Source organism: Oryctolagus cuniculus, chromosome 1 (assembly GCF_051225735.1).
Source record: "Oryctolagus cuniculus isolate XC-2025 breed Fujian yellow rabbit chromosome 1, ASM5122573v1, whole genome shotgun sequence".
In the NCBI taxonomy this organism is placed as follows: domain Eukaryota; kingdom Metazoa; phylum Chordata; class Mammalia; order Lagomorpha; family Leporidae; genus Oryctolagus; species Oryctolagus cuniculus.
In genome coordinates this window covers 139,346,766-139,371,587 of record NC_142867.1, presented here as the reverse complement: position 1 = coordinate 139,371,587, position 24,822 = coordinate 139,346,766, and the positions used below count along the sequence as shown (strand labels likewise).

The following is a 24,822-nucleotide window of genomic DNA, read 5'->3' as shown; positions in this document are numbered from 1 at the left end:
GTGCACTGTGATAATGTGGCAGTGGGCCTGACGATGCAGGCAGCTCCTAAGTGACCAAAGGGTGGGTGGCACGTACAGCGTGGATACACTGGACGTGGAACGACCCACGTCCTGGGCAGCTGGGAGGCCTGATGTGAGAGTCCATGTACACTGCTCAGAGTAGGGTAAAGTTTGTACCTTGTGAATGGTCTATTTCTGGAATTTTCCATATTTTCAGACTTTAGCTGGCCGCGGCTAGCTAAAGCCATGGAAAGTGAAACCATGGATGGGTGGGGGCTGCTGTCGTGGCCCCATTTCATTATTGAGTAAACTGAGGATCAAGGGAAGAAATCAAGTTGTCCGACTCCCAGTGCTCCCATGGGGCAAGGCAGATGTAACAGAGGATACACCTGTCTCAAGTAGTCAACTCCCACAGCGACTGGTGCTGCTGCAGGGACACACCCAGCTGCCAAGTGGGTGACCCGTGGAGACGTCCAGGTGTCACGGCTCTTCATGCAGCCCAGGTAGGCATCAGGCACCTCAAGCGGGCTCCCAAGGCCAGCAGCAAAGGCATCATGTGAGACCTTGTTGGAAATGCAAACTGTGGACCCTAACCCTGGTCTCGTAACCTAAAAACCAAGGGTGTGAGGGTTGCCGGTGTTGTGGCATAGAGGTTTGTGTCCCAGCTGCTCCACTTCTGATCCAGCTTCCTGCTAATGGCCTGGGGGAAGCAGTGCAGGATGGCCCAAGTGCTTGGGCCCTGCACCTGCATGGGAGACCAGGAGGAAGCGCCTGGTTCCTGGCTTCGGCGGCCATTTTGGGGGTGAACCAATGGAAAAGGAAGACCTTTCTCTCTGTCTCTCTCTTTCTCAATGTCTAACTCTGCCTGTCAAAAAAAAAAAAGGGGGGGGGGATACGCAATTGTCTGTACATAGGAGCTGTCACAGTTCTCCAAGCAATGGGCCATTTTGTGAATCTGATTTTTTCACAGCTATTTTATACTCAGATTGTCACTGAAAAGGGTGAGGGATGCCCATTTCCCAAGAGAGTTGCCTGCCCTCCACCCAGGCCTCATGGTGAGCAGGAGACAGGGAGGGCATGGGCAATGACAAGGTTGTCATGATAGCGAAGGGTGATGGCTGTCACATCTGCTATCCTGCGCCAGGGCCACCAGGTCCACTCCTGGACAAGGTCCACATGGGTCTGACTTGTATGTCCCTGGTTGTGGGTGGACACAACTGTTCTTAGAAAGCCAGAGCCACCAAACCATCTAATCCCCAGTTCTACCAAATGGTATAGACCCCTCTGGGCCACTCATTCTGATGCTCACTGGTTGATCCTGCAGGGCCTCCCATGGGGCCCTGACCTTGAGGCATGAATCTATGTGTGTGTGCATGCATGTTTGTGTGTGTGCATGCATGTGTGTCTGTGCACACATGTTTTTGTGTGTGCATGTTTGTGCACCTGCGTGCATATTTGTGTAGATGTATGTTTTGTGTGTTTGTGTACATGCATGTTTTGTGTTTGTGTGTCTCCGTGTGCATATTTGTGTAGATGTATGTTTTGTGTGTTTGTGTACATGCATATTTTGTGTTTGTCTCTCTGTGTGCATGTTTATGTGCATGCATATGTTGTATGTGCACGTATGTTTGTGCGTGTATGCATGTTTTGTGTGTTTCTGTGTGCATGTTTGTGTGTGCACATGTTTTGTGTTTGTCTCTGTGTGCATGTTTGTGTGCATGCATGTGTTGTGTGTGCATGTATGTTTGTGTGTGTGCACATGTTTTGTGCTTGTCTCTGTGTGCATGTTTGTGTGCATGCATGTGTTGTGTGTGCATGTATGTGTGTGTATGTGTGTGTGTGTCTGTATGTAAAGAAGAGAGGATGGGGTGGTGCTGGGGTGTAATGAGGAGCATGATGGAGGGTGGGAGGGAGAGGTGGGAGGGAGAGAGAAATGGTGACTGGCTAATAAGAAGAGGAGTGACTCAAAGGTTCAAGCGCTTACTCTCCTTGAAAGGGAAGGGAAGGAAGACCAGGAGGACGTCCGGACTTCAGGTGCAGAGCACCGAGGGACATGCCACCCAGGAGGGTTGATTGTCCTCTTTTGTCCCTCCTCCCATCCAGGAGCAGCCCTGTCCCTCTCCAAACGTCCCCATTTGGAAAAAAAATCACGCAGTTCCCCAGGAGGCCCTTCTGTCAGGCCCACACACCTCCCTCCCCACACCTGGCCGCGCCACACTTTGGTCACACCGTGTTCTGGCCGTACTGTGGACCCCCAAATCCCTTCACAGACACGCCTCCTGCTGGGCCAAACTCCTGCTTCTCTGCTAACTCCACCCTCACCACTCAGAGCCCAGCCTGAACATCGCCCCAGAGAGACTCCTCTTAGCAGGACACGGTCTTGCGTGCCGGGACTGTGCCCCTGAGGACCACAGCCCCGTCCCTGTTCCTGAGACACTGACAGCACGTGGGAGTGAGGGACCCCAAACAAGTAAAGGGAAACAAAACACAGTTCAGGCAGTTGCAACGACATCCAGGTCCAGGTGACAACTGTGGTGCTGAGTGGCACACTGGCACACGTCACAGACTGTAGCACGCCAGCTTGAGTTCAACATCTCCCCGGCATTGTAACTCTGATGAAGCAGGGACACAGCTCTGTGGGACCCATCACAGGGTCCCAACAAGCCAGGCAGAGCAGGGCTAGGGGGTGTGGGCAGCCAGGGATGCTAGTGTCTGGGATGTGAGCACCTACAAGGGACAAACAGGCAACTGTGGAGCAAGAATTCTATCCAGGGAGAACTACTGGGGGACGTGGTGAGCATGCAGAAGCCCGGGCCCCTCGTCCTTGGGACCCCTATGCATGATGAGCTCTGGCACCAGCTGAGCCCCAGTGTTGGGGCGTGTGTGTGTGTGTGTGTGTGTGTGGTGGGAGGAGATGTGCTGTGGGACAAGCGAGATGTCACTCTGTGCAGGGGGACAAGCAATAAGGAACGTGAGGCCAGTAAGAGTTGCACACAGGGACTTCCTGCCTTCAGCTCAGGGTCTATTTTTATCCACATCTCCAGGAAAGAACAGCAGAAGTGGGGATCTTGCAGGGTGCAGTCGCTGTTCCAAGAATAGACGGCGCTTTTTAAAGAAAACTTTTAAGCAGTAGAAGATGGCCCAAGTCCTTGGGTCCCTGCACCTGTGTGCGAGACCCGGAAGAAGCTTCTGGTTCCCGGCTTCTCGCTGGTTTACTTCTCAATTCCCACAACAGCTGCAGCTAAGACAGGTCAAAGTCAGCAGCCAGAAATTCCATCTGAGTCTCCCATATGGGTATCAGGGACCCAGCTACTTGAACCATCATCCCCTGCTGCCTTCCAGGTGTGCATGAGCAGAAAGCCGGACTTGGAACACAGCCAGGACTCGAACCCAGGCCCCTGTCAGACGTCGACTGAACCATAGTGCCAAATGTCTGCCCCTGGGGAACAGATCATTCTTCTTAAAAATCTCAAGGTTGCAGCTGTTCCCCAAAGAGCTGAAGCCCAGGCTCTGTAGCTAGTGGGAAGTCAGCAGGCCCCATCACTTGGTCTGTGCTATTTTGGGCTCACTTCATGCACCAAGATGCTGTGTGCACAGTCCCATGACATTTCTGTAGGAAATTATTGCTGAGTGTTTGGTAAAAGTCCAAACCTCAGGGGAAATGGGCTCGTATGTGGCTCTCCTAATGCTGTCTCTCCACACAGCATTGTCGTCAGGGGCTGGGACTACATCCCACGGAACACCCATGCCACCCCATGTCACCAGCGGGTGACAAGTTTGCTACTCTTGCTTTTTACAAGAGCATCATGGGGGCAAGCAAGGGCACAGCGACTAAGGCACTGCTGGGAGGCCTGCATTGCACACCAGAGCGCCTGGGTTCCAGTCCTGGTCCTGCTTCTGACTCCAGCTTCTTGCTCGTGTGCGCCGTGGGAGGCAGCAGGTGACGGCTGAATTAGCTGCATCTCTGCTGTCCATGTGGGAGACCTGGATTGGGTTCTCAGCTCCTGGCTTCAGCCTAGCTGGGTCCTGGCTCTGCAGGCATTTGGAGAATGAACCAGCAGATGGAAAATCTCTTTGCCTTTTATTTAAGTTAAAACAGAGCATTGTGTTTAAGATCCATTGCAAGGTAAGAAGAACTGTGCTAAAGTGTGTGGAAAATTCTAAATACACTCACAGAAGACCCTCCTATGGGAGGACAAATTGATGGAGTCTGCTGGGGCTAATCAATGTGCCTGAGCCAGTGTCGTTCTTTCTGCTTCCATCTGCAAGGCCAGACGGAGCTGTTGTCCTCAGGGGACCCCGGGAAGCAACACTGAGGGGTGACAAACAGACGTGCTTTCCAAACCCTGGCAGTGGCTGTCCGCACGCCACCCCGGCCACAGCAGCTCACCTGAGACTGTCGCCCACAATTCCCGTGGCTGCTAACCAACTCTGCCCGAGCCGGCCTGCACCTCCAGAGCCCTCTGAAATTCAGGTGGCATTGAGCACTCAGGATGACCATGAGCAGAACTCAGGATCCACACTTCCTAAGTTTCGGAATTCACAAGGCCGAAGTTCACCAACCTGCCTCTGAACAGACAGCTGCACTCACTGGTTCGGATATGCTACTCCCAGGGCATTCTCTATCTGCCCCAGTGCAGCTTGGTTAAAAGTAAAAATAGTCCTCTCGTCCGCTGAGATCACGTGGGGACTCTGAGTGGACCACCAGCAGCCTTTTTTAGCTGGCCACATGGTTAGGGTCACACAGCCCGTGTTGGCTATGAAATGCAGGCTGCGGGGCTGAGTGCCCGGGAAGAGCTCACTGGAAGGTTAGGCTGGGTCACAAGGGACAGCTTCCACCCAGCACGTCTTCAGATCACAGCGTCTAGTGTTGGGGATGCCGAATTACCCCTCATCACCCAAGCAGCCCCGTCGTCAGAGGTGAGAGGAAAGAGGACACGCCACACTTACAGAAATTTTCCGTTCGTCTTCGATCCGATCAGGACAGTTTGCTCGGATTCATCCCGAGAGATTTTCCCGTGGAACCAGGGCATCTTTTCGTGGGCGGTGGTGGCGATCAGCTTCTCCAGCTGCGGCTTCTGACTGATGATGGCTTGCTCCAGAGCCTGGCCCTGCAGCGAGGGAGGACAGTGAGCAAGCCAGGCACAGATGGAGACAGGCACCGGGCCGGTGCTGGAGTGCAGTGGGCTAAGCCTCGCCTGCGCCGCCGGCATCCCTTATGGGCGCCAGTTTGAGCCCCAGCTGCTCCGTTTCCGATCCTGCTCCCTGTAATGCACCTGGGAAAAGCAGTGGAAAATGGGCCAAATTGTTGGGCCCCTGCACTCACGTGGGAGACCAGGATGGAATTCCAGGCTCCTGGCTTAGACCTCCCCCAGCCCCGGCCATTGTGGACATTTTGGGGAGTGAACCGGCAGATCTCTCTCTCTCTCTCTCTCTCTCTCTCTGTCTCTGTCTCTCTCTCTTTCTAACTCTGCCTTTCAAGAAAAACAAACAAACAAAAAGAAATGGATACAAATTGAGAACCCACAACCCTGGAAAAATAAAAAAGACTTAGGGCCATTGCTGTGACATAGCAGGTAAAGCCTCTGCCTGGGGTGCCAAATTCCTATATGAACGCTGGTTCGAGACCCGGCTCCACTGCTCCACTTCCAATCCAGCTCTCTGCTATGGCCTGGGAAAGCAGGAGAAGATGGGACTTGGGCCCCTGCACTTGTGTGGGAGACCAGAAAGAAGCTCCTGGCTCCTGGCTTTGGATCCGCGCAACTCTGGCCTTTTCAAACCGGTGGATGGAAGACCTTTCTCTCTGTTTCTCCTTCCCCCTGTCTTTAACTCTCTTTATTTATTCAATAAACAAAATCTAAAAAAAAGAGTTCTCAACTAAAAAAAGAAAAAAATGACATGCACAGAAGTCATTTCGGTCTGTCCTGGGTCCTAACACCCTTCCATGCTACAATGGGATCAGACTTGGTTCATTCACTCACTCGTCGTCTACTCATTTATTAAATACAAACAGGCCGGCGCCGCGGCTCACTAGACTAATCCTCCACCTTAAGGCGCCAGCACACCGGGTTCTAGTCCCAGTCGGGGCGCAGGATTCTGTCCCGGTTGCCCCTCTTCCAGGCCAGCTCTCTGCTGTGGCCAGGGAGTGCAGTGGAGGATGGCCCAAGTACTTGGGCCCTGCACCCCATGGGAGACCAGGAGAAGCACCTGGCTCCTGCCATCGGATCAGCGCAGTGTGCCGGCCACAGCGCACCAGCCACAGCGCACCAGCCGCGGCGGCCATTGGAGGGTGAACCAACGGCAAAGGAAGACCTTTCTCTCTGTCTCTCTCTCTCTCACTGTCCACTCTGCCTGTCAAAAAAAAAAAATTAAATACAAACAGTAAGACTTTTATCTGAGGATCCTCATGGAAATGGAATTAAGATACCATTTTCTGGTGCAAAAAAAAAAAAAAACCTGGAAAACCATGAATAGATTTTTCATAATATGCATTTTCCAAGAACTTTGAAGACTCCCTGTATATTACTTAAGTATCCTCAAGAGTATAGTAAAAAAACAAACAAACAAACAAAAAAACAACAGATTGTAGAATAAGGAGACTGGTCTGTCAAAAGCTATTGCATGGCACCTGGTATAACCCACGAGGTCTAGGGCGCGGCCTCCTGCCTGCAGCCTAGATGGCCTGGCTGTCCTGTGTCGCAACCTCCAGGCAGTTGCAAGGAAAGCGCGTGTGGCTTCCCCGAGTACTCATTCCCCCACCCCAGCCTGCACCTGCACCTGCAAGAAATGGGATCACACGCATGATGGCAGAAAGCCTTGACCATGCGGACTTAACGATGGGGAAATCCAACATGGGGGAAGGGGCTGGCAGCCACGCCATTCGGTTTCTCTGTCTTTTTCGGTGGGAGAGACATAGATCATCTCATTAGACACTGAAGAGCCAAAGTTCGATTCCTCGCATTGGAGAAGAGAAGCACTAACAACATAACTGTTGCCATCCCACAGCAGGAGCTGGAAGAAGGGAGGCAGAAGGCAGGGAGGGAGACAAGGACGGCGACAGTCATACACCGCGGGGCACGCGGAACAAGGTGAACGGAGGAAAAAGCACATGGTTGTAGATCACAGGCCAGACATAGCCCTGGGCACCGGCAATGCCACGGCTGAACAGCAGGCGCATCGCGTTTTGTGGAGGAAGCCACTCTGCGAAGGCTACATGCTGTGGAATTCCCCTTACATGACATTCTAGAAAAGGCGAAACGGTGGGGACAGGAATCAAACGAGCGGTTTCCAGGAGCTGGGACAGGCGAAGGTGAGGGAGCTCTTGTCTGCCTTGACGATGTAGGGATTATGTGATACCAGGCATATGTCAAAGATCATAGGACTGCACACTCAAAACGGATCAATTCACTGTGTGTAAACTCCACCCAAGAAATATGACTTACCTGACTTAATAAAGAATAAATGCATGGCCTAAGACATACCCAATAAATACGAATGAAAAATACTGAGTACATTATTGCAAAATCCCTCTGCGAGGCTGAATTGAACACAGGCCATACTGAATGAATAAACGTCCTCAGAGGATCCATATGGCCATAAATCAGCATGCATCAAATACATAGCAAAGCACAAGACAGACCTCCCGGGAGCACAAGGAGAAGTGGTTGAGCACTTATGTCCAAGAAGAGACTATCAATCTAAACTGTTGGCTCTTGACACCAAATACTATCAAGAATGTGGCAGGAGCGCAAATGGTTACAACCTCTGTCACCTTTGTAGATGGAACTCATCAATGTATCCACATTAAACACACACACACACACACACACACACTCATACCCTGGGCTGTGACAAACCTAGCCTTTTTAGAGTTTATCTGGCAGGCATTGCACATAAGCTTAGTTTAAGATGGGGACAGAATACTGTTGTTAGGAGAATTATTTTTCAGACCATAAAAATGTCCATCAACAGGGACTAGCTAAATAAATTTGGTACACAACAGGCAATGCCAGGCAACCAAAGACAGGGTAACTGATACATAGAAATGTCTGCAAGAGATTTAGGAAGCTATCAAATCTGGTTCCAAGCCGGTGCTGCGGCTCACTAGGCTAATTCTCCGCCTTGCGGCGCCAGCACACCGGGTTCTAGTCCTGGTCAGGGCACCGGATTCCGGCCCGGTTGCCCCTCTTCCAGGCCAGCTCTCTGCTGTGGCCAGGGAGTGCAGTGGAGGATGGCCCAAGTGTTTGGGCCCTGCACCCCATGGGAGACCAGGAGAAGCACCTGGCTCCTGCCATCGGATCAGCGCGGTGCGCCGGCCGCAGCGCGCCAGCAGTGGCGGCCATTGGAGGGTGAACCAACGGCAGAGGAAGACCTTTCTCTCTGTCTCTCTCTCTCACTGTCCACTCTGCCTGTCAAAAAAAAAAAATCTGGTTCCAAACAGCGGGCACACCATGACCTTGTTAGGAGAATAAATAACAATAGATGCCCAGCCATGCCTCTCCCAAAGGGCCCGCCATGAACTGGTTGGCAGGGGAATGGCTTCCTGCAGTGGAGACACCCACGTGGCTGGAGGGCAGGGGCCCACTCTCTGGGCTGTGTTTCTACAGAGGAAGGGCTGTCTTCTTGGAGCATTTGGAGCCAGGGTTGATGACTATGGAAATGGTTGCCGGGAGATTTCTTCAATAGGTTTGCAGAAGATAGAATTAAAAAAAAAACTATTTTTGTGCAAAATACTTTGAAATCCATGCACACATGGGATCTTCAAAGTTCATGGGAAATGCATATTACGAAAAAACTATGCATGGATTTGCGCGCCGTGGTATGGTTTACATGTACCATGGTTCTGCACGTGTGGGTTTATAGGGACCTATGAACTCAGGGCTGGCCACACCTCACCTGCAGGTTCCATGTCTGCTTCACGTACTCCCTGATGAGGCTCTCCTTCAAGTCCTCAAAGGGCCCGGTCTTGGGCTGCACCCCAGGGGGCCGGTTGAAGGGCGTCTTGAGGAGGCAGATGAGGCCGTCGGACTCCTGAGAGTGGTAGTGACAGAGCTCGGCGGGGCTGCTGTGTGTCCTGCCACCAGCGATGGCATAGGTCCCATTGAGCTCCCTCTCGATGGTGTAGTGGTGCGCCTTCCTCCCGTGGGCCACCGACAGGGCAAAGCCGCCCAGGTAATTGCGACTCTGGCGCAGCAGGTAGAGCCCATCAGTCATGCCTCCCTGGACCAGGTAATCCTCGGCCTCTTCCCGGGTGATGTTGCCGAAGAAGAAGGGCAGGTGGTTGGCACTGTCCACCGTGTTGCTGGCCATGGCTGTGCTGGCCCCTTAGGAGATGCAAGGGCACATGCAGGGGTCCACCTGGGGCAAGACAAAGATGGGAGTGTCGGTCAGCTTCTGTTACTGTAATGAAATGCCCAAGAAAGGATACTTTATAAAGAGGTTTACTTTGGCTCATGCTTCTAGATGTGCTGGCTCCAAATAACATAGCAAGGCTCTGGCAAAGGACTTTTGGAATATAACATATCGTGGTGGGAGCATACATGTCTGTTTATATCTCCTCTTTCCTTATAAAGCCACTAGGATCTGATCCTGAGGGCTCCACGCCATGATTTAATCCAATCTAATCACTGCCCAAAGGTTCCACCGGGGAGCAGCACACTTGGATCAAGTCCCCAGCCCCCTAGCACCATGAACACAAGACCTTGTGGATTAGACTTCCACGTGAGTGTGAGGGGACAGATTCTCAGATCACTCAATGTGAGGAGCCCAAGCAGCAAGGGGCATTTGCTAAAACCCCCTGGATCCTTTCAAACCGGAGACCTGTCAGTCCAGCTCAGAACGGAAGCACTCCCCTCGCTGGGCTGCCCACCACGCTGGGGTCCCTTTGAGACTGGATAAAAGCAGAATTTACTAAGTCAGGGTCCTCCCACCTGATGGGTGTCCAGCTGCAGCTCCAACCCAATCAGGAGAGACAGCAACCAGACTCTACCTGCCCTATTAAGGATTCCCCCAACCTGCACGTGCCCAGAACAGTCCAATGTGATAGGTACATGACCTTTCTGGGGTGGTGCTGGTAATGACCAATGCCACAATTTTGAGCCCATTGTGTGCAAAAAGAAAAAAAAAAAGGAACTGTGCATGCACACAATACTGAGCTGGGTACAAGTCCAAGTGTCATGTGCTGAGAGGAGGCCCCCATTCTGTAAAAACCCCTGCCCAGCCCCCCTCATCGAAGCTGTCTCCCTTGTGCTTAAGCCCCCAGTAAACCTTGTCCAGTGGCACGTTGGCCTTTTGTCCATTTCTATTTGGGTCAGGATTACTTTGTCCTGTACAATTATCACAGTTTCCCTGCACACTCTCTGAATCCTATTTCACAGATTATTTTTTTATTTGAAAGGAAGAGTGATAGAAAGAGAGGGAAAGACAGAGATGTTCCATCGGCTGGTTCATTCCCCAAATGTCTACATCGGCCAGGGCTGGGCCAGGCTGATGCCGGAAGCCAGGAACTCCATCTGGGTCTCCCACATGGGTGTCAGGAATCCAAGTATTGCTGCCTCCCAGGCACGTTGGCGGGAAGCTGGATTGGAAGTGGGAGCGTGGCTCCATCCCAGGCACTCTGACATGGGATGCGGGCATTCCAAGTGCAGCTTCACCTGTTGTGCCACACCTGCTTCTCGCCCTCTGAATTGTTAAACCAGACACAGAGCATCTGACCAAAGTGACCAAATTGATCGATTTTTTTTTTTTTTTGGTTGGGATAAAGAAGCCTAAGAATAAAGAGTAGGGAATAAGCAAAAACAATGTTGCCACACATGACTCAGAGGTCATCCTGAGGGTCCACGCCGGAGGCAGACCCAGCGTGAGCTGACAGCCACCGCTCCTCTGTGGGTGCAGAGGACCTGCTCCGCATCACAGCTAATTCACAGCAGAGGCATCACTGAACAGTTTCCGCCTGAACCAGGAGAGGCTGCTGCTTTGTGTAGCCACACACGGTGGTAGAAGCCGTGAGAGCTGAAGTGAGGGCCACGGTCACAGGCTGTGCAGAACCGTCACCTGCGGTCACCTCAAGGCCTGAGACACGGAACGTGGTGTCCTTCCCACATGTCCCCATCCCTCAGCCTGGGGCGCCACGCTGCCCCCCCACTTCTCCAGACCTCACACTGGGCACCCTGCTTCCCAACTGCATGGCCAGAGACAGTCTGAGGCCAGACAGAGCTGTGTGCCTTGCATAAACCCACGCTGCAGAAGACAAACACCCGGAGGCAATCTGCAAACAGGGAGGATACGCACTGCCCGGCCAGCAAGGATCCCAAGAGGGACGCATTGCAACCCAAAGGGGCTGGTCGTGGCGCAGTTACTCATACAACGCGTAGTTCATCTGGGGCCAAGAGAGCATGACCCTGTGTGCTATTCTGCCCAGTGACTGTACCACACACACACACAGATACCACATACACACATTCAAACTACACACACACAGATACTACATACACTTACACACACCACACACAGATCCAAACTACACACACACACACACACACAGATACTACATACACATGTACACACCACACAGAGATCCAAGCTACACACAAACACAGATACCACATACACACACCAAACACAGATCCAAACTACACACACACACACACATACACACACCACACACAGATCCAAACTACACACACACACACACACCCAGATACCACATACGTATACACACACTACATATAGATCCAAACTACACACACAGAGATACTATATACATACACACACCACATCCAGACCTAAACTACACACGCATAGCACACACACAGGTACCACTTACATATACACACACCACATATAGATCTAAATTACTCACACACACATACCATATATACACATGACACATATGATACACACTACACACCACATACACATACCGTGTACAATACACATTACATATATATACCACACACAGACAACATACTCATGCCACACTCATCTCACATGTCACACATACACACACATATCACATACATGCCCTACATCCCACCTCCCCACACACCTATCCTGCACCCATCTACTCTCCCAAGCCCTGGGGACCATCACTCTCCATGGTCCACTCTGGACTCCATCCCAAGCAGGTGACCGCCTTGGTTTCCTGGGGAGGGGCAGGGCCATGGTGGGGTCACGACAGCCCCACAGTGGCTGAGCAGCACCCCTACCACCATCAACCATGTGACTTCCTGTGCTGGGTGTGAAGAAGCACCTTGTCCACCATCGCTGTCACTGGTGGTTTGCAGGGAGAGCTGATCTGCTGCATGAACGGTGTCCAGCACGTCGCCAGGCTACTGAATTTGGGGACTAAATACCGAGTTCAGTGTCCCCTTGTACACCATCTCAGGGCTGGCATCCCTGGTGCCACCCAGGGCCTCAGCCTGGCCTCCACCCTCCTCTTCCCCGTGCCACTGTGAAAAGTGAGAACCACCTCCATCCCAGCCACTGTCCACATGAGCCTGGGGCCAGGCTGCTGTCCTCGGCCCACGTCTCAGACAAGAGCTCCCACTGACCACGGCAACCTCAGAGTCCCACCTTTGGCCACAGCTGGGACATCTCTCAGCACCCGTCATGCACGACAGATACGGGGCAGCACCATTCCCACTGTTTCTGTTCCTCCTGCACTCCGTGAACTTGCCATTCCCGCCACCGTCGCCACACACACTGCTCCAAGCTGCCTTCCTCTCTCGGCAGGGGAGGCCATGGCTCACATTCTCTTTAGCACCCGCTGCTGTCTTATGCTCCTGCAGAGTGTTTAAAGCCCACTCCCAAGTCTTCGATGGTTCAGCATCCCATGTCAGTTTTCTCCAAGTGTGAAACCACGATACTCAAAAGCACTCGATTAAGAAACACAGAAAAAAAGCCCCTGGGCTCCACAGATCAGGTCCCCCACTGCCTCCTAACTGCACCTGCACCCCTCAGCACACACCTGTGCAGGTAGGTTTTTGGCAAGGAGAGCCTGCAGGTGCCAGCAGAGCTGCACTAAACGTGGAGAATCCTTGGCTCTCTTGGAGACTTTTTATAACATAGGTTAAAAGTGCACACAGTCCTACAAAAGTGATGTGGACATGAAACAACCAGCCGTGACTCCCTGGTCTGCAGCTCTCCCTTCCTGCTCCATGGTTCCCCATAGCACTTCTTGGAAGGGCGCCGACCTTGAACACATCACCTTTGCAGCTGAACTTGAGTGCAGCCTCGCTCCGCTCACCAGAGGGCCAGTGCTGGCGGTGAGAATAGTACAGGCTTGGTTCACTGCTGCACCTCCATGCCTGGAGCAGCTTCAGGCACACAATGGGTGGCCAGACTCATGACCGTGGATGTTCACTTTTCTCTGCTGAGCCCCTGACCCACACATCAGCTTGTCTGATGTCTCCATGTGGATGCCCAACAGGCAGCTCAATCTTCAAGTGCCCAAAATGGGGCAACTGCATCCTCTTTTTTAAAAAACAAATATTTATTTATAAACATATATATTTATGTATGTATGTATGTATTTATTTGAAAGGCAGAGTTATGGGCTGGGAGGAAACAGAGAGAGATCTTCCATCTGCTGGTTTACTCCCCAAAAGGCTGCAATGGCCAGGGCTAGGCCATGCTGATGCCAGGAGCCTGGAACTCTGTCTGGGTCTCCCACATGGGTGCAGGGGCCCAAGCACTTAAGTCATCTTCCACTGCCTTCCCAGGAGCATTAGCAGGGAGCTGGATCAGAAGTGGGGCAGCCAGGATTCAAAGTGGAGCTCATATGGAATGCCAGCATTGCAGGCGGTGGTTTGACCTGCTGTGCCATCATGCCGGCCCGTCATTTCTATACTGCACACTTTATCATGCCTATTTTTCTGCCTTGAATCTCTCCTAATTGAAAAACTGACACCAATTATGAGGATACTTCCAAAAGTTCATGGGATATTGAACTAAACTAGACAGGCTTATTTTGGCGCAAAAATTCTTTAAAATCTATGCATAGCTTTTCCCCCTTAATATGTATTTTCCACAAACTTATAAAAATATTGATCTTTTCCTTGTTTGAATGTCAGTGTTTCAGAAAGAGAGAGATCTTCTATCAGCTGGTTCACTCCCCCAAATGCCTGCAAGAGCCAGGCTGAAGCCAGGAGCCCAAAATCCAATCCAGGTCTCCCATGTGGGTAGCAGGAACCCAAGTCATTAAGCCATCACTGGCTGCCCGTCAGAGTGCACATTGTCAGGAAGCTGGACCAGAGGTGGAGGAGCCAGGACTCAAACCAGGCACTCCCATGTGGAATGTGGCCATTTCAAGTGGCGACTCAACTGCTGTGCCAAATGCACATGCCACCCATGGACTTCCTGGGGACATGCATAGACTATAAAAATTTTTGCTCCAGAATTAATTAGTCTTTTAATTCTATTTTTGATGAATTTTGAAGCACAGTTATACAGTCAGTTGTTCAGGAAGTGACCCTGGAGACTCTCGGGAATGTTTTCTTGCTCATTGCTCACATCTAATCCACTGAGTCGGGAAGGGACACGCGTCTTACTAGCAGCGCCCATTAGTTACACCTGCAGCAGGCTCTGGTCCCCCTAAGAGGCAGTGAGCTCAGGTAGGACCCTGCTCTGTTGGTGCAGCCAGGCGCTGGAGGATACAGAGGATGGACAAGCCACCCCCCGGGGGCCCTATTGGCAGTGTTCCTCTAAAACAAATCCCCAAGGCGTGCACTTCTCACCACTTCTCCTGGTGCTGTTCCCACAGTAGCTGCTGCCGACTCTCAGGTGATGGAGCCTTGCCTGTCCTTGGCCCTGAGCTCCTTGCTGTCCATTTCCCCTCCAGCAGACAGTGATGGTGGGAAGACACGTCTCCACCTGCACTGCATCCCAACCTTCTCCCATCCTACTGGGTTCTCCGGGACACGGTCAGGGCCCCTCTAGCTTCTCCTGGCTCCCTGTGTCCAGTCAAACCACTCTTCTTCCTGTTCTCAAGTGTCCATGGCTGTCATACCCTTCTCCTCTCCCCAGCGCCCTCCTCCTCCTCCTCAGGCCTCTGGTCTCAGCTCCGTGTCACTCCCTCTCTCACACGGCTGCCTCTGCCTACCCCTCCTCAATCGCACTCATACTGAACCTCACAAAGCATCTGAATCCTTAACAGGCCACCTTAAAATGTCCACTCAAAGGTCAGAAAAATTGGGCCACCCTGCTCAAGCTTTGGTCGTACCAGATGTCCACAAAACACCCAGTCAATGAAAACACGCTGCTCTTTCCTTGTGAGAGTTTCCACCACGACTGCATATTTCTTTCATAACACAAATGCTACCTGTGGCGCCCTGGAGAGCAGCTGGTCTAAGCTTCCAAAAGAGTTTGAGTGTCTGTGGCTGCAACAGACAAGCACACAGCTTCTTAGGGGAAGGGAACTCACCCCTGCAGGTGCCGATGCTGCTGGTAGGAAACGCGCTCTTAGCGGACTCCTGGGCTCTTCCTGTGTGGCCCCAGTCCCGCATCTGCCCCCCAGGACACACCACACATCCAGCTCGGCTCCCCCAGGACAGCCGTCTAGGGCTTGCCCGGCAGTGGCGGCTCTGTGTCCATGCATTCTTCTTCATTTGATGCTATTTAATGAGCTCTCGTGCCCTGTTCACTCTGCCCACATGGTCTCACGTCGCCCAAGCCCCAAGATGTCCTCGGTCCAGTGCCTGGGGGTCCACACCTGCAGCGGTGGGCAGCCCCAGCTCTCCAGCATCCATAGCTCTGGGCTTCTGGAGAATGAAGAACTTCCCTTTTCACCAGCAGACCCTGTGCGTTCCCCACCTTGATTTACATGCAAAGACATCCGCTTTAACACAGCTCTCCCCCCTTCTGCTTCCTCAACCTTTCTCCACCTGGTATTTTGCATCCTATCAGCTCAGGGTTACTTAACCTCAGTGCTCTTGACATTGAGGCTGGACCATTCTCTGACGTGTGCGTGCGGGGCTGGGGTATCTTGTCCACCATGTGCTGTGCAGCAGCAGCCCTGCCCTCCACGCCCCAGATGCCAGCACCTCCACAGTCCCCAATCCTGCCAATCAAAACCCCTCTCCAGATTGCCAAGCATTTCCCCGGGGGCTTGGAAGCCACTGTGTTAGCAGTTGTGACCTAACCACAAACCTCATGTGCATCTGCTATTGCTCCAGCTTTCTTCCCGATGAAATAAATGTAAATGTCTTCCCTTATCTAAGGTGTGTAGTAGAAGACAGGGAAGGCTGAAAAGGAAGGGACCCCAGTGCACTGGCTCAGAAGACAGCAAAGTGCTGATGGTGGGACAGGCTCACGTCCCATTCCAGCTCTGTGTGATCAGGGCATCCTGGCATCACAGCCCCTCGCCTGGGACAGGGGATGACAACAACAGTCCCAAAGCCACCATAAGCAACCAGTCATGAGTGGAGAGTGTGATGAGGTGCCCATGGCAACTGAAATCTCAACCCTGGGAGCTCTGAACAGAGCAGAGGAGGATTGGGTCTTGGTGGGATGACGAAGAGAGAGGGGGAGTGTTCAAGGGAGGTTTGGGGTGAACCAAGGACAAGGCATCCTGTTTCCCTACGAATCCTCCCTTAGGCCAGGCCAGGGCCAGTACACACTCAATGTACCTTGAGGGCTGAAGTCTGGCAAGGAGCCATATGTCTTCTATAGGTTTTGGCACTGTTTCCCTCCACATCTGAGAAAATGCACCAGCAGCCCTAGCAGAGCCTGGAACAATGAATTCTTGTGAACAGTGGGTAGCCCCATTGTAGCCACCCAACATCTCGTGTCTTCCCCAGGTTTTATTTACATTACATTGTATCCTCATGCACCAATGGACATGTTCCAATCTCCCCTTCCAACTAGACTTGCACAGTCCATTCGCCCAGTCTCCATGCAGTCTAAAACCGACTGCACAATCTCTGCCTTTGAAAATGCAGTTAACTTGGAAAATACCTGCTGGGTAGCTCTGTCTTATCAGGCAGCAACCACACAGGTGAAAACAATAGCCCCAGGTTTGCTGCTGTAAGTACATTGTTGCACATAATAGCTATGTGTGCTTAAACTAAAAACTCACACTTCTAAGGATGGTCGGAATGAAAAGTAAGGAATGCATGTGCTAACCCAGGCAAGCAGCTGAAAACCATGTAGAGGCCAGCGCTGCGGCTCACTAGGCTAATCCTCCGCCTTGCGGCACTGGCACACCGGGCTCTAGTCCCGGTCGGGGCGCCGGATTCTGTCCCGGTTGCCCCTCTTCCAGGCCAGCTCTCTGCAGTGGCCAGGGAGTGCAGTGGAGGATGGCCCAAGTGCTTGGGCCCTGCACCCCATGGGAGACCAGGAGAAGTACCTGGCTCCTGCCATCGGAGCAGCGCGGTGCACTGGTTGCAGCGCGCCGGCCGCGATGGCCATTGGAGGGTGAACCAACGGCAAAGGAAGACCTTTCTCTCTGTCTCTCTCTCTCTCACTGTCCACTCTGCCTGTCAAAAAAAAGAAAAAAGAAAAAGAAAATAAAACCATGTAGAGCCCCTGACTTCAGTGGGAGAAGATCTCATCCAGTGCAGAGGAGCAACCAGCATGGATGTCGACATGATGAAGAGGGGTTGAGCTCAACATGGCCACCTGCACTGTCCACCCTGCTGCCTGCTCCACGTGGCCTTTTAGTCCTCTGCTGTTCTCTTTGTGCTCCCCCAAAACCACTAGAATAGACAGTGCATTGGGTAAGTATGCTTATCACCTTGCTCCCTGCTGCCTAGATCAGAGTGTGTCTTAAGCAAGGGGTCTCCACCCTGCCAAATTTGTTGCAAAATTAAGATGTATCCATGGCCTCCAAGATGGTACCCAGTGATCCTCACCTCCCAGTGTTCACATCCCTCGTGCTCTGACTGGCTAACCACAGAGGAATGGTGTGGGATGCCTGAGACTGGCTCATAAAAGCCCCTACAGCATGCCCTTGGTCTTTGGGCTGCTCCCCCTGGAAGAAGCCAGACGCTGCCATGTTAGAAGCATTCCCTTGTGGTAAGAGACTGCAGCCTCCGGCTGACAGCCAGTACTAACCTGCCAGGCATTTGAGTGGCCACCTTGGAGGAGGACTCTCCAGCCCCCCAGCAAGCCTTCAGGGGACACCAGGGTCCTGGTCCCAACTCACTGCAACTCAGTGGAGACCCTGAGTCAGCCCAGCCATCTCAAATTCCGCACTCACAGACACTGAAGATAAGATGCCCTGAGGATTCCTTATCCAAAGGCTTGGGACCTTGCAGAAATGGTTTAGATTTCAAAGGTGTTCAGGTGTTATCTGCATATACCTGATGAGCTATTGTGGGGATGGGACCCAAGTCTAAACATGCAATTCACTTAGGTTTTTCACATATATCTTAGACATACAGACTGAAGATAATTTTATACGATAGTCATAATAAATATGTGCATGAAACAAAGTTTCATGGTGTGGCATTTTCTATTTATGTCATCATGCCAGTGGTCAGAGAGTTGAGCATTTTGGATTGCAGATTTTTGGACTGGGGATGCTGTACCTATAAATTAAGGCAACAAATTTTAGAGTACTCTGTTACATAGCAACAGATTCCTAATACAGGATGTGTAGTAGAGAAACATCTCGGGATTAAGAACCATCTCAGTGAGCAAGGCTCAAAGAGTGAGTGAGGTGCTGGCGTGTGGGCTGCAGCAGAGTCAGGCCAGACTTCCTGGTGTTGAGGAGGAAGATGAAGGTTGTGGATGCCTGTCATATAACCCCATATGCTGTCTGTGTTTCCTCATTGCCACGCTGGCCTGTGGATGACGCATGCAGGCCTGGCTCCCCAAACCCTGCAAGGGTCACCATATCCAAGTCCAACACCTACAGAACCAGGGTCAAAGGCAAATGCCAAATTCAGATGAATCTCCTGTCACTAACAGCACCGTAACCATAAACCTTCATTGCGTCATTGGCTTCTCTTCTTTTCCCTCTCTCCATTTCGTCAAGGTTACCACTCTTGGCTGTATCTTCTTTTCATCTTGTGCACGAAACACAACACATTCACTTCTTGATCCTCACGGTACCTGGGTTCCATCAAATAACCATGAACCCTGAATTTGCAAACTCTGAATTACCACTCCTAGGAGAAATACGGGGTCAGGTTCTGGGCATCCTCACCTTACAATATTTTTGATAACCAATCAATCCATAATCTTGTTTTCTGTATGTTTCCACGTTAAGAAAATGTATTGGCCGGCACTGCGGCTCACAAGGCTAATCCTCCACCTGCGGCGCCAGCACCCCTGGTTCTAGTCCCGGTCAGGGCACCGGATTCTGTCCCGGTTGCTCCTCTTCCAGTCCAGCTCTCTGCTGTGGCCCGGGAGTGCAGTGGAGGATGGCCCAAGTCCTTGGGCCCTGCACCTGCATGGGAGACCAGGAGGAAGCACCTGGCTCCTGGCTTCGGATCAGCACAACACGCCAGCCATAGTGGCCATTTGAGGGGTGAACCAATGGAAAAAGGAAGACCTTTCTCCCCCCACCCACTGTCCACTCTGCCTGTCAAAAAAAATGTATTATATATTATTGATATATTAGTGTCTAACTCAAGGCACCAGCACCACAAATCATGCCTGAACGAGGCTTCTCTCCCACACACATTTTCTCTGGGAAGCACAGAGCAGGCTACACATACTCACAGACACCAGGCAGCAGATTAGCGTTACACCTGCAGGCCACTTTAAATAGCGAAATCAACAAAAAGGACAAAAACGCCAAAAAAAACATGTGGCTCCAAATAGACCCAGCGACAGAACCCTTATTTACTCTATGAGCGGTGGAACAAAAAGGCGCAGGGTCATCTTGTTCGACCGCAGTGTCTGTGTTGGGGGACAGGTTTTTCACTGCATGTCCATGACCACAAATGGCTGAGAAAATACTCTGCGTGTAGATTTTGAGGTTACAAAAACACTTCACTGAGCAGGTGCACTCACAAACATGAATCCATGAAGAAGAAGGCCTGACTCTAATTTTCTGCCCCTTGTCCTGTTCTCTCTGAGAAGACCCAACCTCATTCACAAAGATCCTCAATTTTCCCTGGGAAGTTTTATATATATATATATATATATATATATATATATATACACACACACACATATATACACATGCATACACACACACACATATTAGACTCTGTTTTTTTTTGTTTTTTTTTTTTTTGACTGGCAGAGTTAGCCTCTGTTCTTAAATAGGAAGAATGTTCAGAAAGTTCACACACACTCATATTATGAAAAAGAAAAACCACGTATGGATTTCAAACAATTTTTTGCACCAAAATAATCTTTTCATTTCACGTTCCATGAATATATATTTTTTTTGACAGGTAGAGTTAGACAGTGAGAGAGACAGAGAGAAAGGTCTTCCTTCCGTTGGTTCACAGTGAGCAAGGCTCACTATGGCCAAATGGCTGCTAAGGCCAGCGCGCTCCCGAAGGCAGGAGCCAGGTCCTCCTCTTGGTCTCCCATGCGGGTGCAGGGCCCAAGCACTTGGGCATCCTCCACTGCACTCCCTGGCCACAGCAGAGAGCTGGACTGAAAGAGGAGCAACCGGGACAGAACTGGCACCCCGACCGGGACTAGAACCCAGAGTACTGGCGCTGCAGGCGGAGGATTAGCCTAGTGAGCTGCGGCACCACCCCATGGATATTCTGAAGCACCTTTGCATCTTATTCTTGTTCCCTAAATCCGTGTTCACTTCAGCATTTTCCAGCTTGGCCGGGGATACTGGCTGTGTTTTGGAACCCTCTCTTTAAACAGTCACCCTGTCTGTTGTCATCCTGGCCTCAGCCCTGTGATTCAGAGCTTCTGTTGTTCATGTGACCACTGAAGCATGGCTCCTGCAGGTGCTGGCTCCCCTTCAGCTTCCTGTCGTGAACACTGCCAATAGCACTTGACAACTTAAGGTGACTCGTTTTTGCATCATTAGGCAGGAGATCCCCTCATATACAAGTGTAATTTAAAACAAAATTTGTGGAGAGGCTGGCGTTGTGGTGTAGCGGGTAAAGCTGCTGCCTGCAGTGCCCACATCCCATATGGGTCCCCTTTCAAGTCCTGGCTGCTCCACTTCCGATCCAGCTCTCTGCTGTGGCCTGGGAAAGCAGTGGAGGATGGCCCAAGTGCTTGGGCCCCTGCACCCACATGGGAGACCCGGAAGAAGCTCCTGGCTCCTGACCGTTGCAGCCAATTGGGGAGTAAACCAGCAGATGAAAGACTCTCTCTCTGCCTCTCCTTCTCTCTGTGCAACTCTGCCTTTCAAATAAATACTACACTTGATCTTAGCCAAAAGGCTGAGAAGCGATAAATAAATCTTTTTTTAAAAAATTACAGAAAATGGAATAAGTTTATTTTGGTGCCAAAATTTCTGAAATCCATGCATACCCATGGTCTTCAAAAAGTTCAAGGAAATGCATATGATGGTAAAATTATGCATGGATTTAAAAATTCTTTTGCATCAAAAATATGGTGTTTCGCTCAACTTTATTTTAAACCTTTGTCAAACAAATTGATAAGAATCATACACTACTACAGTTGTAATGGTTTTGTGGTTCTTTTAAAATTTACTTTGCATGTGTGAAGTTGAACATAGTTTCACTTGATTATTTTTATAGCCCTCGCCTATTTTCCTGTTGGACTACGGGGTTTTCATTTTTTTTTTTTTTTGTTGAACAGTTTCGTAGAGCCATTAAACCTTTATAATGTTAATTAAAATCTTATCTCAAAAATAATAAAATATGGAGCAGGAAAAATACCCATCGTCTCTGAACTCAACGTTCACAAACCTTTTTGGAGTGCTCTCACAAAGTAGACTGAGGTGCCACCCTGGCAGAAGTCAGGGGTCCTGTGGGACCATTTCTACCAGGTCCACGGCATGCAGGGGCACACATCTGGGTGATGCAAATCTAGACCCATCACATGCAAAGCCACCGGGCCACCTCCATGCAAAGCAGCCCTGAGCAAAGGCGCCTGGGAACTTCCTTTGCAGTTTGAAGCTGAGAAAACTAAGCGTCCGATGCTTTTTTTGCGCCCTAGGACAAGCTTCCTCTGTGGGTTAGGTTAATTTTCATAAGAAGGAGGATTGAGCGCAGCCCAGAGGGAGATTGAGTGTGAGTTCGCTGGGCCGAGCAGAAGTCGTCCTGAGGCGGTCCAGTGTCCACCCTCTGGCTTTGTTAGGAGACATGGAGTCCATCCTGCAGGACCTGTCCCCCAGCCTCACGGCCTGGGCGTCACCCGGCAGGTGCCTGGTCTCCCGAGAGAGGGAGCCATGCACCACGCTCACGTTGCTGTTCCGTGCTTGCAGGACAAGTTCAGGGGATTTCTTCGCAGCTAGAGACACACATTTCAGAACCAAAGAGTAAGAGCAACACTGGTGGGCACTAACGTTTAGAAACAGAGGGGACAGTGCTAGTTCCTAACCTTCAAAACAGCCGTCTCTCTGCTGGGCCTTCAGACCGCGAGAGACCTGACAGGACAGCAGGAAAGGCTGGTCCGTCTCAGCCCGAATACCCCGGAAGCTCTTTTCTCTGCCCATCTGGACACGACTCATGCAAATTGCAAGTATTATACCTTGATGTCAACCTCCACGTTAACTGTCAACATACTGGGTTACAGAAAGCCACCCAGCCCTAAGTACATCTGACTTTAAATTTGAAGTTGCTGATTCAGGAGCAAGCACTCAGCCTAGCGGTAAAGACACCTGTATCCCATACTGGAATACCCAGGTTTGAGTCCTGGCTCAGCTCCCAATCGCAGCTTCCTGCTAATACACATCCTAGGAGGTGGTAGTGACACTCACTCACTTCGGTCTCTGCCACCCACCCACATGGGAGACCTGGACTGAGCTCCTGGCTCCCCGCTTTGGCCTGGCTGAGCCCTGGGCATTGCAAGCATTCGGGAGTAAACCAGCACAAATGCTCTTGAGTCCATAGGTGGCCCTCAGGTGACTACCCAGACTCACCTCTGGAGAGCGGGGTCCTGAGCCCAGCTCAGACCCAACACAGAGACAGGAAGTCTCTGTTTATTGATATACACAGCTTTCCTGGTGATTTTTCAAATTTTCAATTCACATATAATATTTTTCAATAATATTTTTGGCAAATAATGATTTGCAAATATTTATGGGGTACAGTATGGTGATTTAATATATGTATATAATATGCAATGATCAAGTTAGGGTATTAGCATTTTCCTCACCTCAAATATCAATCATTCTATGTGTTGGGAACCTTGGGACTTTTCTAAGCTTATTTTGAAATACATCACAGACTTTTGAAGGCTGGGATCACCCTACTGTGCTGTGCAACACCAGAACTAATTCCTCCTATCCGACTGCATTTTGGTGCCCGTTATCCAACCTCCTTCTGTCTCTACCCCACCCTCCCCAGCCTCGAGTGATCACTAGTCTACTCTCTACAATTTTAGCTTCCAGAAATGAGTGAGAACTTGGGTATCATCTCCCATATCCAAAGGACATGAAATCAGCACATGAAAGAGATACGAGAAATTCCCACGTTCATTGCAGCATTATTTCCAAAAGCCAAGACGTAGTCAACCCAAGTATCCATCCACAGACGAATGGATACAGAAAAGGACACACACACACACACACACACACACTGGAATACTACTCAGCTATACAAAAGGATGAAATCCTGGCAATCACAATACCACGGAAGGAACTGGAGGACATTATGTTACAGGTAACAAGTCAGCCACAGAAAGACCAACAGCTCAAGTGTCCTGGTTGACTGTTAAGCCCTCTTACAAGCCCTCTTGAGAATCTGTGCTATGATCTGGCATGTCAGGTCCCAAATGCAGCTTAGACTGTCCCAGAGTGCAGGATCAGGGGGAGAAGCCACAGAAGGTGATTTGAAACGGGGTTGCCATTGGTCACAGGCAGGGAAGGGCAGCAGTCACTTGTGCTGGGCTGATGACCAGGGCTGGGAAGTTGGGCAGTAGCCTCTGCAGGGCATGCAGGTGTGCTCCCAGGAGGTGGAGGAACACACGAGCAGCTGGCCATTAACAAGAGAGCTGGGCTCTGCGAGTAACTAAGCGCCAGATGTGTCCACAGGAGGCCCCTTACCAATGCCCTCTCTGCTCATCTATGCAGAAGAGGACAGGCTGGGGTCGTGGCCGGTGGGGCACAGGTCCAGGGATGTTTCCCCAGTGATGTGCACCACCTCCACACCCCGGGAACCCCTCATCACACACGCTTCCCTGGGGAAAAGATGCGGATACTCTGAAAAGTTCATGGACATGCGATAAAAATGAGTTTACTTAGGAGGAAAAAATTTTTAAGTCCGTGCATCATTTCTCTTGATAATGTGCATTTTCCAAGACGCTCTTGAAGACTCCACCATGCATGGATTTCAAAAGTTGTTTGGTATCAAAATAAACTGCCATCTTCTCATTTCCATTCTCTATGTGCCTTTTGAAGTGCACTCATGCAAACAACGGACAAAACAGAGAGAAAAGAACTGGATCTCACGGAGCTTGTCTTTCTCTAGGCAAACCGCACGGGCAAGAAGAACAAGGCAGCCAAGCTGCAGAGCCCTTCTTGGGCCACCTGTCCCCAGTCAATCCCCAGAGCCTTTCTTACTCAGGAGATCTGAGGGAGTGGGAGGCAGTGGAGGCCTCAGGGACAGTGGCCAGCAGGAATGACTTCTCCTGTCTGACCCGTGGGTGCCTGGCTAAGGTTTTCAGCTTTCAGATCATTTTACTTTTCCATCACTCCACCTCCCTAGTGCAATCTTTGCAGGGACCCTAGGGCTGCTGGGAGAACCAAAACCCCCCCACTGAACA

At 50.9% G+C, this 24,822-nt stretch overlaps 1 protein-coding gene across 4 annotated transcripts in view; it reads right to left on the bottom strand.

The window, feature by feature from the left end:
* Positions 1-24,822, bottom strand: part of SYK (spleen associated tyrosine kinase) — a 95,292-nt gene that overhangs the window by 33,627 nt on the left and 36,843 nt on the right. For all 4 annotated transcript variants that reach the window (XM_008257975.5, XM_089315995.1, XM_002708262.6 and 1 more), the window contains 2 exons: positions 8,896-9,357; positions 4,951-5,111 (listed from right to left, as the gene is read on the bottom strand). In XM_008257975.5, the coding sequence (XP_008256197.2) occupies positions 4,951-5,111; positions 8,896-9,309 (575 nt within the window). In that variant the 5' untranslated portion in view covers positions 9,310-9,357. The remainder of the gene's footprint in view (positions 1-4,950; positions 5,112-8,895; positions 9,358-24,822) is intronic.